Below are 17035 nucleotides of genomic sequence, written 5' to 3' on the forward strand. Positions count from 1 at the left end.
CCATACATGGAATGCCCTCCTTAATGTTTACCAGGTCACCTCCCTCTCTCTCTCTCAAACCCCAGCCCCATGACTTGTCTCTCAAAAGGCCACGGCAGGTTTAAAACCAACAATGGGTCACTGCTTTACTGTGTAACCACGTGATCTTTTTGTTGCACCTCTCCCTTTCCTCTCCTAAATTCCGCTATTTCATTTATCCATAACCCACACTTGTCGTCATATCCAAGTTTAGACTGCAAGCTCTGGGGCAGGGACTGTATACTTGCTTATGTGGAGTACCTGGCACGTTTTTGGTTGTTCAAAGAAATAAAAGATATAACTTGAAACATTTGGGTGCCCTCTACCCTCACCCCTTGATTCAATGTTAGTTTTGCACCAACAGAGAACAGCTGCATTTTAGAGTGAGCAGCTTCATTTGTTTAGACTCTACTAATAGAGGCTTCCTTAGCTGAGAATATCATTTTTACCCTGAGATTTAAGGATGAAAATGGATCAACCAACATTATTTGTTTTTGTCTCTTTACAGACTCAGACAGGGCACTGGTTTACATTTTTGAGGCAATCTTCACAATCATACAAATTATAAACTGTTCTTTTTTTAATGAAAGTTGAGATTGTTAAGGGATGAATTCTGTGATAGAGAAATATGGGGGCCTTGTGTTTATGTGCATAAATATAGGCCTGCTGAGGCACATCTGTTACATCTGTGTTAGGGTAGGTCTAGACTAATCACAACTCAGGTAGACATATCTAAGTTATCTTTAGTTTAGCTACCTCAGGTAGCAGAGCAGTGAAGCTGCAGCAGCGTGTACGTCAGTGTGGACTGTACAAGATGGCCCAAAAGCCCATGACTGCAGTGTACACATACCCTTAGACAGAAGCCAGTGTTCCAGAACACTAGTAGGCTAGAGAACTACAATATTTGTATACTTTTTAGCAAATTCAATCTGCATTAGCCATACCACGCAGGCTGCTCTGTCCACAGCCATGAGGAATGCAAGAAAAACCATGCTGAAAGATTAAAAGAGTGCGTGTCTATATAAAAATATAAACACATCAAATTTATAACTGAAATGCAGGAGCCAGAGCAACAGATGTAAGTTACTTCCAAGTTTGTAGGATAAGGCAAATTGGGTTCCAAAACACTGTGTGCGCGACATTCCTCATACGAAAAGGGAAGTTTATCTATATGAAATTAGACAACTATAATTTCTCTATACAATAGGGACTATGTGCCATAATAAATATGACGTGCTGTGATAGCCAAATTAATTTATTTCTGGGAGTTTTTATAGGCACACACCCAGCCTACAACATATGCCTTCTCAAATGCATTTTTCTGCCTTAAGACATGTATTTTTTATTCCTTTAAAAAAAAATTATTACCTTTGCAGGGAGAGCATGCAGATTTTGTTTGAAGACAGGAGATTTCACTATTTTGTGTGTTGTTGTGACCATCAAATTCAGGGACTTCAAGTTGGTCTGCATCACTTTCTACCTTCAAGATGATCTTCTGTGAACCAGGAACGGCCCCAGTTATTGAATTCACACAGAACGCAGGAACTGATAAGTCTTCTATATTGGGCGTTTTGACACCATCAAGTGTTCTCTCAGCCTGGTGCAGTACTGGCATGTAATTTTTGTCTTTGATGCTTTCAACATGGTCTTCTGACTCCAACTGCTGTGGAAAGTTACTTATAACACACTGGCTGCTTTCTCCAGATGTCGCAATAAGGTTTGAAGTTATATTTGTGTCATCATCGCTCCAATACACAGCTGAGGCTTCTAAGGAGTTACGTGAAAAACCTGACTGCGTGTCGAGACCAGCTGCTTTGCAACTGTCACTGCAAATACCTTCATGAAGCCCGTCACCTGTTCCACTAGAACTACTGCTACTTAGTTTTTGGGTAAGCGGATGATGCTCACCTTCAACAGAGCTATTCGATGTGTCAGAGAATATGAAGTCCAAATCTTTGATTTTGGTGCTCTGTTCAGAATCTACATCAGGAGACTTCAGGGGAGATTTATCAGAAGAATATTGATTATCTAATGCTAAACACACCCTAGACTGAAACTGTTCCTCTTCAGACAGGGAATCTGCACTTGGGCTTTCTGGAATTTTACTTACCACATCTTTTTCTAGTACATCAGTCCATGAATCTGCTGAACTAGCAGCAAGTTCAGTAAACCCAAACTGACTGTCAAGGGGGAGACTCTGGGACTCAGATATTAATTTAACTGATTGTTTTCCATTTACTTGAGGTTCAATACTTGAAAATAGAAGTAAACTGCTTCCATCTCTCCTTGTACTATCATCACTGTCTACTTCACCTATAGATTTACAGTCAGTGTCGTCTTCTACTTTACTTTCAATGGGTGGCACAAACCTTTCAGGTTTTATGTTTTCATTTACCAGGTTCTCAGAGTCATTTGTTTTTTTAAAAAATTCTCTCACCAGTTGGGCAATATTTTTACTACTTTCCTTCTCCACTTCATCAAGATGCTGAGCGGTTTGAAGAATGGGGTATTTTTTAAAGAACCGCCTAACACTACTGCTAACAAACCGATCATGACACTCCTTCAAATCAGTGGGAATGGAAAACAAGGTTACATTAGGACTGGGCAGGTCAGATACAGACTCCTGCATGGAAAGAGACCCCAAAGGGCAGTTTCTCTTTTGGGCGCACTGCTCATCTTCAGAAACTGAAGTTCCAGAATATTCGGTTCTACTAATGTGTCTTTTTAGTGTTCTGAAAGAATTATTTTTGTTTGCCTCTTTATTCTGAGAATCTTTATTCTCCTCTTTATGAGATTCCACTCTGTTCGTAAAGTTAGACTCTGAAACAGTTAAACCTTCATTTCTGCCTTCAGAAAAGTCTGCACGTCCTGTGGGCTGGCATATCTTTGCTTGGGATTTCAGGGGTTCAGAGTCTTTGCTTTCTTGCTGCATATATACCAGTTCATTTGTTTCTGTTTTCTGATTAAGTTTGTCTTTTTCTGCACAAAGGCTGGTCAGCATTTCATTTACTGGAGAGTCTTTAACAGTTTTTAGGGCTCCAAGAGGTGCAGCTAGTGTCCCCACATCTAGTTCTTGAATGCAACCATCAAGTAAGCTATTCTCAGGCTCTGGATTCTCCTCTAGATTTTTTCCAGCTTGGATAGAATTAGAATCAGCATTTCCTACATGTTCATCTGAACAACCTGCATCTCCCTTATTCAAACCAACCTCTGCATTGCCTTTCACTGCTTCCATCTCTCTCTGGCTTCCTGGTACACAGGGAAATTCTATAGAATTATAAGGACAACGTAAGGGCCCAAGCTCATGTTCTGCAGTTGTTTGGTTCTCTGTTTTTTCTTCTCTCAGTGTTGGGCTTTTTACTAAGCGACTGAATTCACCAACTACCATGCCGGTGCTACAATTTTCAGGTCCAGCAATTCTAACTTCACTTAGATCATATTCTGCATTGCAAAGAGAACAGCTTTTTTCCTCCAAACTCATATCTGTTGACTTTTCTGTACCTATCATTGATTTGATATCATCTGTTTCAATCACTCTGCCAAGCTGATCTTCATTTGGTTTGCAGTCCAGGTCAGCTTGCAGAATAATGCTGCCAGAAACACTGTTTGGATCAGAGATGACAGTGTCCTTTTCCTTCAGGATTTTGCTTCTATCATACTGCATTTCATTTGCATTTTTCGTTCTCTTGCTATTTTCTTCTTCCTTTTCCTTTTCAACTTCAGAATCTGAGATATATAAATTAAGCTCCTCTGCACTGAATAACTCAGACCCCTCTGTAGGGTCAGTTTCAATTTCCTTTAGGAGGTTTTCAGCTATATTTTCTTTGGCAGATTCAGGCCTTCCAGATGCAACAGCCTGCATCCCAACCGCAAGATCATTTCTGTCTACACTGCATGGTTGTGTGTCCATTTCAGAAGTTTGCAGTTTGATTCCACCTTCCTCTTGGCATATACTTTTTTGATTACTCCTTTCCAAACCAGTTGGTGTCAAGATTTCAGTAGTCATATTTTGTTCACATAGCTTCTTCAAATCACTGTCTATGACGAAGTCTTCTGGATAAAGTGACTGTTTCACAGGATCCTCTTCAGATTTCAAGTCTATGTTACTTTCCAAATGCTGGGACTCCCCGGCATGGGAATCTGTCTCCTGCTGGTCATGAAATGCACTAGTTGGCTGTCGTAATTCCAAATGGGCAGAGCTAACAGAAGAGTTCTCATTATCCTCTTGGTAATTATTCAATGTTCCCAAATCAAGCTCACTAAAATGTGCATCAGTGTGCTTAAATTTCACTTTATCTTTTTCCAGTGTAACTGATTTTACACTCCATTTATGGTTTACTGCCTCAACTCTATTTTCATTATTCAACTTCATATCTTCTTCATTCCTGGTGACCTGCTGGGGCAAGATGTAATCATTTGCAGGTTCTGGATTGTTTCCCATGTCCCTTTTATTCACATAGTAAGGAGACTGTCTTTGCGAACAGGAATAATCATTAAAGTCCGAGCTTCTTTCCACTACTAGAGAAGTCTGTTTGGATAAACATAATGGAGAAAGATCATCTGCTGTTCCTCCCTCTAATGCTGAAGAGTAATACACTGTATTCCCTTCCAGCCTGTTTGTAGGTGCTTCTGTAACGCTACTGTGATTAAGATTTGTTTGTCCAACACACAAATTTGCCATAATCTCCATCTCTTTATCTATACCTTTGTTTTCTATATTTTTCTGTTGTTCAAATATGCTATCATTAATGGCTGTTCCTGAGTCATGTCTCTCTCCAGGTATTTTCATTATCTCTTTGCTTTCAACACTATCTTCATCTGTCTTTTTATAAAATGTATTCTCAATACTAGCTGACTGATCAAGCTGCTTCTCCCCTGATACTGTATCATCCACTACTGAGCAAGCAGTTTTCAGTTCCTGGCAATCAGTATCACGCATCTTATTGTTATCATTAAGAGTGGAATCCGAAGTATGGCTGACAAGGATTCCAACTGTTTTAATACACCCGGTGTTAGTGGTTGAAAGAGAATTGGAAGAAAACACAGAGATATATGACCCGTCCTCTTCTTTTCCTGGAGACCTCTTTCTCTCCAAAGTGCAGTCACTCTTCTGTAGCAGACACCGATCAAGAAATTCTTCACCTACATCAATAGGTGACTCAGGATTCATCACTTCTACCAATTTCTCTGTGTTTTCCAAAAATGTCACTTTATTTGGAGAAGAACATGAAGCTACAAATACTGTTTTTCCGTCAAAGGTTTCTAACCGTGTTTCTGAAGGCAGCTTTTCCTCTGCTTCGGAATCCAACTCCATCTGTTTGGAGAACTCTCTCCAGGAATTTTTACTTGCATTGTTATCCAGTATAGTTCTTTCATATGCCTCTGAAAATTGTTGAAGACTCAAATTCGTGTCCACAGACATGTTTACTTCTTCCTCACAGATACTAGTGTTTGCCACACTATTTTTGTTTCCATTTATTGCGGGTTTTGTAGCCAGTAAGCTTATTGCCCTCTCATTTATTAGCCTAGTTTGAGTTCCCACTTCTGCATATGATATTTCAATACAATCTGTAACTGAAGATATTCTCATCTCTGTATCCATGGAATCCATCTTTGATTCACTCTCATCTTTGTCTCTGTATCTAACATGACTATCCATTGTTAAAGAGATGGCATTTACATTCATATCGGTTTGCTCTTCACCCTCTTCAGAAGCACTTACTTCCAAATGTATTTTATGGATACCAAAATCACTAACCTCCTGTGGCACACCTTTTGTAGATACCGATGTAGTCATATATACATGGTCTGACTGAAAGCCTTCAGACTCTATACACACAGCAGCATGAGAAATATTTGCCTTATTGCATGCATTCTGTTTCACAGAAGTTTCAGGTTCATTTTGGGACAATGGCTGGATGTTCGTTTCCTGGCTCACTGTTTCCCTAATGGACCTCTTGGCAGATGTAAAAGCTCCAGAGTCTTCATACCTGCCAGGATACTCAGGAGAAGTCATTTCGACTTCTGTGGCCTGCAAACTGCAAAATGTTCCACTCAAAGGTTTGACAACTGCCCCTGACTTACAGGATTCCTCTTCCTTTGGAGCTGGTTGGTGAGGCGAGCTCTCACTGTGAAAAGATCCAGAGGAAGATGGCACACAATTACAGGAAGAATCATAAGTTACATCTTCCAAGTATGTATCTTTAGATAGGATATGGTGTTTAGAAGGAGAATGTACGTGATAGTTTGAGATATTCTCTGCACACAAGGGCAGGTTCTCTGGTGCTGTGGGATCTGGATTGTTTTGCAGCATCTTTGTTACAAGCCCATCCACTGCCACATGAGAAGCCATTGATGATTCTTCCTCTTCTGAATGAGGCACATCCAGACCCTGGACAATCTTTGTTCCACTGGCTCTAGAGGCAACTTGTTCTGTAACACTGCTCTGGAATAAGGCAACCCCGCTGACATGGTCATCCTCCTTTTCTTGGGATTTAGCAGAACCAATATCGCACTCAGAACTGGACATTTCTTTTGCTGCACACATTGTCAGAATTTTATGAGCATCAGACGAGTTCTGATGTTCTAGGTTAATTATTCCAGTGTCTGAAAGCATGTAGTCCTGATCTAAAGCATTTTGCAACTTGTCCTCAAAAACATGATCGCTATGTATTTCTCCTACTTCTCTATTTGATATCGTCATGATTTTATCATTGCTAGGTTCAGCTCCTTCTTGAACGTCCAAAGTAGTTTCAGGCTTCTGAGTTTCCATATCTAAGATATTATTTAAAGTTTCCAATTCTCTGTCAGCCAAGGAACAACTGTCACTTTCTACAATATCACTACTTTCTTTTATTGCTTCCTCATTTGGCACAAGGCTGTTTTGCTTTATAATTGAAGTCAGCTCATCTTTGCAGATCTCATTTTTGATCTCAGAATGCCAAACGCTATGTGGAAGTTCTAAGTCTGGCACAAATGATATGCTTACTTCCCGAGTTCTGTCTATGGTCATAGCAGTTTCAGAAGGCAAATCCAACTCTTCTACACAGGTTTTACCATCTGCATTCACTAGTTTCTTTGGACTCAGCACTTCTTTTGCAGGAGACCTACCATCTGGATCTTTACGCAAAGCAATGTCTTCTGGGACAATGCTTATTGTCATACAGTCACTGTTTTCTGAACAGTTTTCTACTTCAACAGTTACCGACTCTGACAAGCTATTTATATGAAGACTACCCTTTTTCTTTGAATGGGATTCACACGTTTCAGCACCAATAACAGATACAGCCACACATGGAGTTTCAGGTACACAAGCATCAACAATATGCTGCTCCAATGAATACCTATTCTGTTCTTCTGTTGATCTTTCCTTTTCCATTAAATTCGCCTTATAATCACTGACTGATGGCACTTGAACATTTTTCATAGCTTCATTTATCACTTCTATGACTTGCATTTGAATACAAGGTTCTGAACTCCCAGAAGTTTCATGTTTAGTTGTTTCTTCAGTGCTGTTAATAACGTTGATCTCCATCCCTACATCATCGTCAGAGTTTGCACAACTTCCAAGCACTGACTTATCAGCGACAGGAGCTAGTGGATTGGAATCAAGGTTGCCTCCACTTTCTACTAGAAAAGAGTCTGAAAGATCTAGACTGTTATCAGAAAGACTAGCTCTGACAATTGCTCTTCCATTTGGGTCACTGTCATGTGTCTCTACAGCATCTCTTGAGTGAGGAAAAGGTGGTGAAGGTTCTAGATTATAACAAGTTACAGCAGGAAGTTGTGTTTTTATTTCACCACTGTCTTGTCTCTCATCCAGGAATGGTCTGTAAAACTTTGGCATGCTTCCTGATGTGCATGCTTGGGCTCCACTTGGTTTCACACAGGGAAAGTCAGAATTAGCCAGTTCGGCTGTCCTTGCAGCATTTCCCCGAAACAAAGACGACTGTGCAATTTCAAAGACACTTTGTTGAGAAGGCTCTGCACTGACTGTTGAGCCCTTCCTATGGACATATTCAGGCGAAGCAGAACGTACAATCTGAGAATTAGGTCTAGTGTAGTCTTCCAAAGAAGTATCTGGTGTTGCAGTTGATGTAGATGTTGCAGGCATTTCTAATTTGTTTGAAGTCACATTAACAGAATTTGTACACAGAGAAGACTTCGCTGAAGACAGTACTGAGCCAGCTGATGTTAATGGCAGAGTCACACTGACTGTGGGAGGCTGCCTATCACCACAGTGTGTGCTAGATGTAGATGGAGCTCCACTATTTTGGACTACTGTAGAAGTCCATGCCAGCTGGGATATAATGGGAAGGCCAACATTGTTCTCGAAGACCAGACCTGAGTTGTACACTGGTGATACTTCAGATGTCAACAGCGGTAACTGAATCTGCAGAAGAGAGACAAGAGTCACAGCACCATAAAATGCTACGTATAAATAACTGAAAAGGAATGAACTTTGGTTTTACATGTTAAGTGTAAAAACAGAAACCGATGTAGCATGGATAACTTGACATTTCATATCTACTTTACCACCACCACCCACTTACTCAGTGCCACCCTCCACCACACACCCCAAATTACTACACATTAAGTGCACATAATTTTTGACTGGAGGGAGCATAATAGCCTTCTTCCCCATACGCGGCTGGTGACCCAAGTTCTATAATTGGGGATGCGGATATCTATTTCACTTCAAGTGTAGTCAGTGCTGTTTTCCAGGAACTGGTCCAAGTTCCAACCGCACCGCACTTCTTTCTCGTTCTGTCTAGCCACTGTGGAGGCACCCTTGAAAGAATTCAGAAGCAGTGCAGGAGTGATCAGAGGGAATTCAGCCAGGGGGGCAGCGGAGGAGCAGTGCTTGGTGAAGACAGGATCAAGAAACATATACATACAATAGGTATTTATTATTTTTTTCCATTTATAATATAAATGTATTTATTATAACAATCTTCAAGATGTGCACACAAACAGTATGACATTTTTGTAATCATTGTCCTTCCTTCCCAAACTCCCCATCTTGTTTGTTGCTATCATTCATTGTATCTTGTCTAAAATTTAGAAAATAAGTACACTGGGCCAGGATCTGGGTCTTATTTGTCTGAAAAGCACCTAAATACTCCTCTCCACGGAAATCTTTAGTAAAAGGCGAAAGATTTATACGATCTGAAAAGAAAATTACACATGTGTACTGAACAAACAACAGTATGACTCTTGCAATGAGCAGGGGAACTAATTCAGGAGGTCAGAGAGCATTTACCATATTTCCACCATTAGTTTTCTTAGCTGAAAAAAGGAACACTGTTTGTCAGATGAAACAGAAATTACTAGCAGTACTCAGGGTTTTTCCTATGCTTTGCCTCACCTGTGGTAGCGAATTCCTCATCTCTCCACGTGCACTTCGCAACTGATCGATCCTACAGTAACAGTGTTCAAACTGAAACAGAAGTGCAAGAGGTTTATCTGAAACACAACCTCACTTTAATTCAAGATCCAGAAGACTAAAATGAAGATGAGGCCTAATACCTTGTAAACTGCATCATTTACTGCTAATTAACAGATTTCAGTTTTAAGGCTTAAAGGAAGTTAAGTTTTTTCAAGTCTTCCAATTTTAATGCAAGTTAGTCTTATTTAGTTACCTTTAAAAGTGACTCATTCCCAGAGTCTGTAGCATAAACAACTATACTGATGTATTAAAAGAATCAAAGTCATCTGAATACTAAACTTATGGGCGTTCTCTTCAGTATCACTAATTAGAACAGAGGTCTCTAAAACTTTGGTATACTGATGGGACCCTGCCAGGAGCACAAATGCAACACTTAACTTATTTAAGATGAATCAGATCACAGCCACCCCCATCCAGTCTGCAATGAGGACAGGACATTTGGATCAAAATAGAGCACAGCATGCTGGGACTCATAGTTCCCATGGGACCTGCCCTGTATTAAGGAGGAGGGTTGCCACAGGCCGCACTGTGTAACAATATGGATCACATCTGACCCATGAGCCAGGCTTTAGCTACTCTTACAACGGATGAAAGAAGGAATAAAATGTACCAGAAAGTAAAATTCTGAATTTGGCTGACGAACTTGTGTTCCAGGCCTGATACCATTCCCTGCAGGATGTCCAAAGGTCACAGTATCTCCTTCCTGCAACCTAACTGTACCTGGAAATTTAAAACAAAACAAAAAATATTACACATCATAACAAACTATCATTCTTTTCAAAAATTCAGAACAACTATTGTTGGACGTATTACAATCAGGCGATAAAGAAACCATAATATAAATATTAAATAAGCATCAAATAAAGTGATGTATTATGTATATCCTAACATCTGATCCTAGAGAGAGGAATGCACAAGATTTCTCTACATGCCCTTGAACATCTTCCTTTCACACTTACCATTGATTCTAACATCGTTCACATAAACACCTGTCAAGCTGGAATCCACAAGTCTGTAAGTATCATTGGTTCGAATCACTCTGGCATGAGTCCGGGAAATGTAATCTCTTCTCTCTGAAACTGGACAACTGATGAAATAGTCCACAACATCTTTGTTTCTTCCAATCAGGGTAACTGCCTTATAAAAACTTAAAAAAAAAAAAAAAGTCAGATTTTTTTCTCTGTTACATATAGCTTCTTCTGCAGAAGTCTGGATTTCATGGAAAGCAGTGTGATTACAAGAGGCTGGAGACAACACCTCTCACCTCTCACCGTACCACAAATAGGTGCAGTAGAATTTCCAAGGTCTAGCAACTGAATTACAGTTGGAGTAATGTATCGTCATTTTCTGGTCACTACCAGAGAAGATACATAGAGCAAAACTAACTCAGCATAGTAGGGAGTGGTTTCAGAGAACACAGGGCTCACATTTTCAGAAGTAACCCGTGATTATGGGCGTCTTGATCTTTGGCTGCCCAACTTGACACACATTAAAGGAGCCCAATGGGGGAGGAGGGGAGCAAGAGGTACTCTATATTAAGTCCACAGAATACTGTGAGGACGAAATTACAGCTGGTTTTATATAGCATTTTTATTAATGATCTAAAAAAAGAGGAGTAAACAGCTAATAAATTACATTCACAGGCAATAATAAAGTAGGAGGAGTCAAACACCACTCAGGGCACAGAAATAATAATACAAAGGAACCTAGAGAAATTGGAACATAAGCAGAAAAGAAGAGAAGAGATGTTCAACTTATACATCTGGGGGGAAATAATCAACAAAAAACCCACTGCACTGACAGTGCCAAGACTGTTCTGTTAAATATTCGAAGTGGCGAAGTCAGAACTGTCCAAGCAAGCTGTGAGAACCAAACTCTTGTAAGAGGAGCTGGTCAGAATTTTAGGTTGATCAGCTGGTATCCAATCCAGGCCCCCAAAAGGTTCTGGGATCCGTACTGCTTATTGAGAGGAATTTAATACCATTTATAAAATTGATATAGAGTTACAATTCTCAAACTAAAATAAAATCAAGAAAACATAGGTAAGCTACTATCAATAATATTAAACTAAACTAAGAACATACTCTATCAAATCAGACTCACACCATAACAAGTTAGACTCCATACTGGACACAGTCTAGAATATGGACCATCGCCACTCATATTTAACATGGAACACAGCCCGTAAAATACAAATCCCAGCATGTAGTGTTCATTCTTGAGCAGAGCAGCCCAAGAGCTGTCTTACACAGTACTCACTGGATAACCTCTGCAACACCGGAGACAGAAGCTTTGCGGCCTATGCTGCGCAGGTGACACTGGTTGAGCCCCTCACCGTGCGTTTGGCAGATTGTTGCCATTTCAGAGAATACAAACTTGCTTTACATCTGGGGAGGGGTGGGGGGGGAAATAAATTAAAAGTGAAGTGAATGAAGCATGTAAGTTTCACATTGCTCACAAAAACATTCCCATTTTATCTACAACCCTTCAATGCATTTATCCCAGAAACATAAAATATCACCATCCACAAAGTGAACCGAAGAAGCGGTCCAGGGTCAAAAGTGGAGGACCAAGTTCCATGGCCAACAAGTAAAGTGAACATAGCTTTTTCTTTCTAGGCTCCCTCGGTTATTTAGTGCTTTACAGCCCAAGAATCCCAAAGGCTTAACAAATTATGTATAGGAAATACTGTACCCATCATGGAAATATAACCAACCTTGGTATGGAACATCATAGATCTTGCAAACAACATTATACAATCATATTAATTTTATGGTCCTAAAAGAGAGTGTCCTTTCCATAGATTCCAAGACCAGAGGGGAACACTGTGGTCATCTAGTCTGACCTTCTGTATAACTAAGTCAGAGACCTTTCCCAAAATAATTCCTAGAGCATAACTTTCAGATCAACATCCAATCTTGATTTAAAATTGCCAATGATGGGGAAATCCACCACAACTCTTGATAAATAGTTCCAATAGTTAATTACCCTCACTGTTAAAAAATGTATGCTTTATTTCCTGTCTGAATTTGACTAGTTTCAACTTGCACAGCCACTGGATCATGTTATACCTTTCTCTACTAGATTGAAGAGTTGATTATCAAATATTTCTTCCTTACGTAGATACATATAGACTGTAATCAAGCCACCCCTTAACCTTCTCTTTGTTAAGCTAAATAAACTGAGCTCCTGGAGTCTATCACTATAAAGTGTAATTTTCCTGTCCTTTAATCTTTCTAATGGCTCTTCTCTGAACCCTCTCCAATTTATCAACATCCATCTTGAACTGCAGACACCAGAACTGGACACAGAATTCAAGCAGCGGTCAAACCACTGCCAAATACAGAGGCGCTATTTTACCTCTATTTCTACTCAAGATTTCTCTGTTTATGCAGCCAAAGATCACATTAGCCCTTTAGGCCACAGCATCACACTCAGAATTCATGTTCAGTTGTTTATCCATCACAACCCCCAAATCTTTTTCAGGATACAGTCCCCCCCATAGTGCATGTATGGCCTACATTCTTTGTTCCTAGAGGTATACATTTACATTTAGCTGTATTAAAATGCATTTTGTTTGCTTGTGCCCATTGTATCTATCAATCCAGATTACCCTGTATCAGTGACCTATCCTCTTCATTATTTAATCCCTTCCCCAATTTTTGAGTCATCTGCAAACTTTATCAGTGATGATTTTATGTTTTCTTCCAAGTAATTCATGAAAATGTTAAATACCATAGGGGTCAAGAACTGATCCCTGCGGCACTCCACTAGAAACATAACTGCTCAATGATTCCCAGCTAGCCAGCTCCTAATCCATGTAATGTGTGCCATGTTAATTTTATATCATGCTAGTTTTTTTTAATCAAAATGTTTTGCGGTACAAAGTCAAATGCCTTACAAAGATCCAAGTATGTTACATCAACAATATTTCTTTTACCCACCAAACTTGTAATCTCAAAAAAATTATCTAGTGTGATTTTCCATAAACCCATGTTGATTGGCATTAAATTACCCTCCTTTAATTCTTTACCAATAGAGTCCCATATCACCTGCTCCATTATGTTGAAACAACATTAGTTATTTAGGCCAGAAGAATTTGGCCAGCGCACTGAGTTAACAAAAGAGCCACAGATCTCTAATGAAAACTGGACTAGACCTTGGTTTTATGTCTCATCTGACAGACAGCAGCTCACCAACTCTTAGCATCATACAAACTCAAGGACCAATCCAGCAGCTCTTACAAAGGCAAATAGGCATTTTGCCCACACAAGGAGTGAAGGACTGGTCCATACCTGGAAGTCCAACTATTCAGTCATTAAGAAAGGAGGGGAAAAATGCACCCCACACAAACTTCCAAAAACTCATACTGATCTTTTAATCAATAACTTGTGACTAGTAGTTTATGTTTATCATTTACCGGCTTAAATCTGTCACTCTGAAGAGACTTTATATTCATTACTAACTAGATGAGCATCGGTAGCCACTGCCATCGCAATCATCTCTTGCCTACCAGCATGTAAATATTCCAGCATTTGGGTTAATGTCAACCACTCCTTATTCACCAAAAGAAAAAACAGCAGCAAGGATTGAAGCTAGATTTAAAACCTGGTGTGTTAAGTCTTCATACTCCTCCAGCATCCTAGAAGACCTTAAAACTTGTTACACTGGTACCCTCTCCCTCACCCCACCCCACCCCTGCTCCCTCCTGATGTCTGTCAGAAAGTTGTAAGCTCTCTGGGGCAGAGACAGCGTCTTCCTAATGGATGTGCTAGTTCAGTGCCTAGCGCAACGGTGCCCCACATCCCAAATGAAGGCTTTGGTTGCAACTGCAATACAAAATAATAAGTGGTCAATTTACATAGCATCTATGGTTTGAGGTTATTTGCCTGCGTTGGTCACCACTATAGGGGAAAGAGTCTGGCACTTTCTGGAGAACAGTGTTCATTTGTATGCACCCCGGGCAGGACATACAAGAGAGAGAAGCCCAACTATCTATCCTCAGTTATTTCTAAGCTCTACTAGCAGTATGCCAGAACTCCTTCCCCATAGTTATTGTCAAGGTTCCTTCCCCACTCTGAACTGTAGGGTACAGATGTGGGGACCTGCATGAGAACCTCTAAGTTTAACTACCAGCTTAGATCTGGTTTTGCTGCCACCACCCAAATTATTTATGAGTCATTTGGGAAACTCTGTCTACCTCCCCCCAGAATATCTCCCTCCCAAGTACTATAACCCTTCCCTGGGTAGCCTTGAGAGACTTCTCCACCAATTTCCTGGTGAACACTGATCCAAACCTTTGGATCTTAAAACAAGGAGAAATTAACCATTTCCCCCTCCTTTCCCCCCACCAATTCCTGGTGAGTCCAGATCCAACCCCCTTGGATCTTAAAACAAGGAAAAATCAATCAGGTTCTTAAAAAGAAGGCTTTTAATTAAAGAAAGAAAGGTAAAAATCATCTCTGTAAAATCAGGATGGAAAATAACTTTACATGGTAATCAGATTCAAAGAGCCCAGAGGAACTCCCTCTAGCCTTAAGTTCAAAGTTACAGCAAACAGAGGTAAACCCTCTAGCAAAAGGAACATTTACAAGTTGAGAAAACAAAGATAAACCTAACATGCCTTGCCTGGCTGTTACTTACAAGTTTGAAATATGAGAGACTTGTTCAGAAAGATTTGGAGAGCATGGACTGATGTCCGGTCCCTCTTAGTCCCAAGAGCGAACACACCCAAAACAAGGAGCACAAACAAAAGCCTTCCCTCCCACCAAGATTTGAAAGTATCCCCTTATTGGTCCTTTGGGTCAGGTGTCAGCCAGGTTACCTGAGCTTCTTAACTCTTTACAGGTAAAAGGATTTTGGGGTCTCTGGCCAGGAGGGATTTTATAGTATTGTACACAGGAGGGCTGTTACCCTTCCCTTTATAGTTATGACAGTTATGGCGCATGAAGGACTGGACACAAACCCCGAAATCTGCCTTACATATCACTAAAACAGAAACTTTTGAGACGTATGGTAGAGCCCATCTTAGACCTGATGGAATGAGATCTCTAGCTCATAGCATGCATCAACTTGGACAGTCTTAGAATGGAAATTAGGCAACCTCTAGTGTTCTCCATGCAAAACAAATAATCTGGGTAATCTCTGTAGCCGGACACAGCCCCATGCATGGCTTGGCCTCTGCCAGGCACGAGCAGCTCCTGCTCCATGGGGAGGAGGGGCAGCCCACAGCCCCCTCTCACATCTGTCTGTGTCTGTGCAGGTTTCCTGTTATGTTGTTACAAAACCACAAGCAGCAGAAGCTCTTAAGGGCTTCTACCAATTGTATTCATGCTTTATCAAGAAAAGAGAGTTTGTCCCAGGTGAGAAACTTAGCTAGTGTAACTTGGTAGTTAGCTTTTGACTTCCCTCTCCAGAAGTGGGAAGTAAGAAACAAGAGGAACCAAAAAGTTGATTTCTCTGTGGCAACTGAAAAAGAAATATTTAAGTCCCTTGAGGGACTAGATACCCACAGTTTTTGGTCTTGGATGGAGATGATATGGAAGCTGGAATTAACCAAAGATATTTTTTGCCCATTCAACCAACCAACCAACCAACCAACCAACCAACCAAACGTCTGCCGAAGTGGGCATTCACCCACGAAAGCTTATGCTCCAATACATCTGTTAGTCTTAAAGGTGCCACAGGACCCTCTGTTGCTTTAAACAAAAAAAGCAAATTTATTGGGAGGGCCAGGTTGCTTTATCTAATGAATGTTGAATAAATGAGACTTTTTTTGATCTGGCGTTCTTCTTGGCCCGATGTCTCAGCATCCAAGACTTCTTCCAAAACATTTCAAGTCATTCAGAAGGGGAGAGCAAGAGAAGACTGTTGTGGTGCTACAGCATAATCTGATGAAAAGAACACAGAGGGGAACCCTCTGGGATAGGGCTGTCAGGGATCTCTTCACCCTCCCAATCCTCTGAAAATCATGGTTAAAAAGTCAGCTGCCAGCAAGAATGTCTTGAGGTTCTTTTTCGTGAAGGAGACCTTCTTTCTTCCCCCCTTCCAGATGAGCATAAATGAATCTTGAGATACCAATAAAGCCAATATGCCTGTGGTTCATAAGGATATGGTAGATTCACCTCTGAAGAAATGAACAAGCTGACAAACACTAGGACCCAATCCCCAGCACAACCAACACAATATCATGAACAGAAAAACTAATATTGTGACATCAAGGCTTCAATTGCTTGGAGCATCTAACACAGGAGCCCCAGAGCCTTAAGGTACTGGCAACAGCAGATGTTGAAAATACTAGTATCAGTCAGAGTTCAGACACCCAATCACAGGCATTGTAATAGACAAACCACTGAGGAGATTCTTGAGCTTAATGACTCCTCCTCTACCTCCACAACCCTCAGGGAGACGAGCAAAGCAGTCTCTTTGGAAGACACAGCAAGTTCATCATGAGAGCTCACGGCTGAGGCAGCACTTCAAGCAAAAGCCAACCCTGTCCAGCTCACGATTGTGGGTTTCAGAGTGTTAGGCCCAAAAATATGGAGTATAGTTGTTTGGCCAGCTTAGCCA

At 40.6% G+C, this 17035-nt stretch overlaps 2 protein-coding genes and 1 pseudogene across 4 annotated transcripts in view; all 3 read right to left on the minus strand.

The window, feature by feature from the left end:
- Window positions 1–8222, minus strand: part of LOC112113248 — a 68096-nt gene extending 59874 nt beyond the window's left edge. For 2 of the 3 annotated variants that reach the window (XM_029913852.1, XM_029913850.1), the window contains exon 1: window positions 1387–8222. In XM_029913852.1, coding sequence (XP_029769712.1) covers window positions 1387–8131 — 6745 coding nt within the window. In that variant the 5' untranslated portion in view covers window positions 8132–8222. The remainder of the gene's footprint in view (window positions 1–1386) is intronic. The other variant, XM_029913855.1, reaches the window with a different exon arrangement.
- The window catches only part of LOC115271365, a 14909-nt gene continuing 6022 nt past the window's right edge, over window positions 8149–17035 (minus strand). Inside the window, exons 2-7 of the mRNA XM_029913420.1 lie at window positions 11726–11853; window positions 10426–10613; window positions 10077–10186; window positions 9386–9457; window positions 8234–8410; window positions 8149–8184 (exon numbers count right to left, since the gene is read on the minus strand). Coding sequence (XP_029769280.1) covers window positions 8149–8184; window positions 8234–8410; window positions 9386–9457; window positions 10077–10186; window positions 10426–10613; window positions 11726–11826 — 684 coding nt within the window. The 5' untranslated portion in view covers window positions 11827–11853. The remainder of the gene's footprint in view (window positions 8185–8233; window positions 8411–9385; window positions 9458–10076; window positions 10187–10425; window positions 10614–11725; window positions 11854–17035) is intronic.
- LOC112113250 lies at window positions 9115–9206 on the minus strand (annotated as a pseudogene).

The sequence above is a fragment of the Terrapene carolina genome, unplaced genomic scaffold (genome assembly GCF_002925995.2).
Source record: "Terrapene carolina triunguis isolate 2854851 unplaced genomic scaffold, T_m_triunguis-2.0 Scaffold58, whole genome shotgun sequence".
NCBI lineage: Eukaryota > Metazoa > Chordata > Testudines > Emydidae > Terrapene > Terrapene triunguis.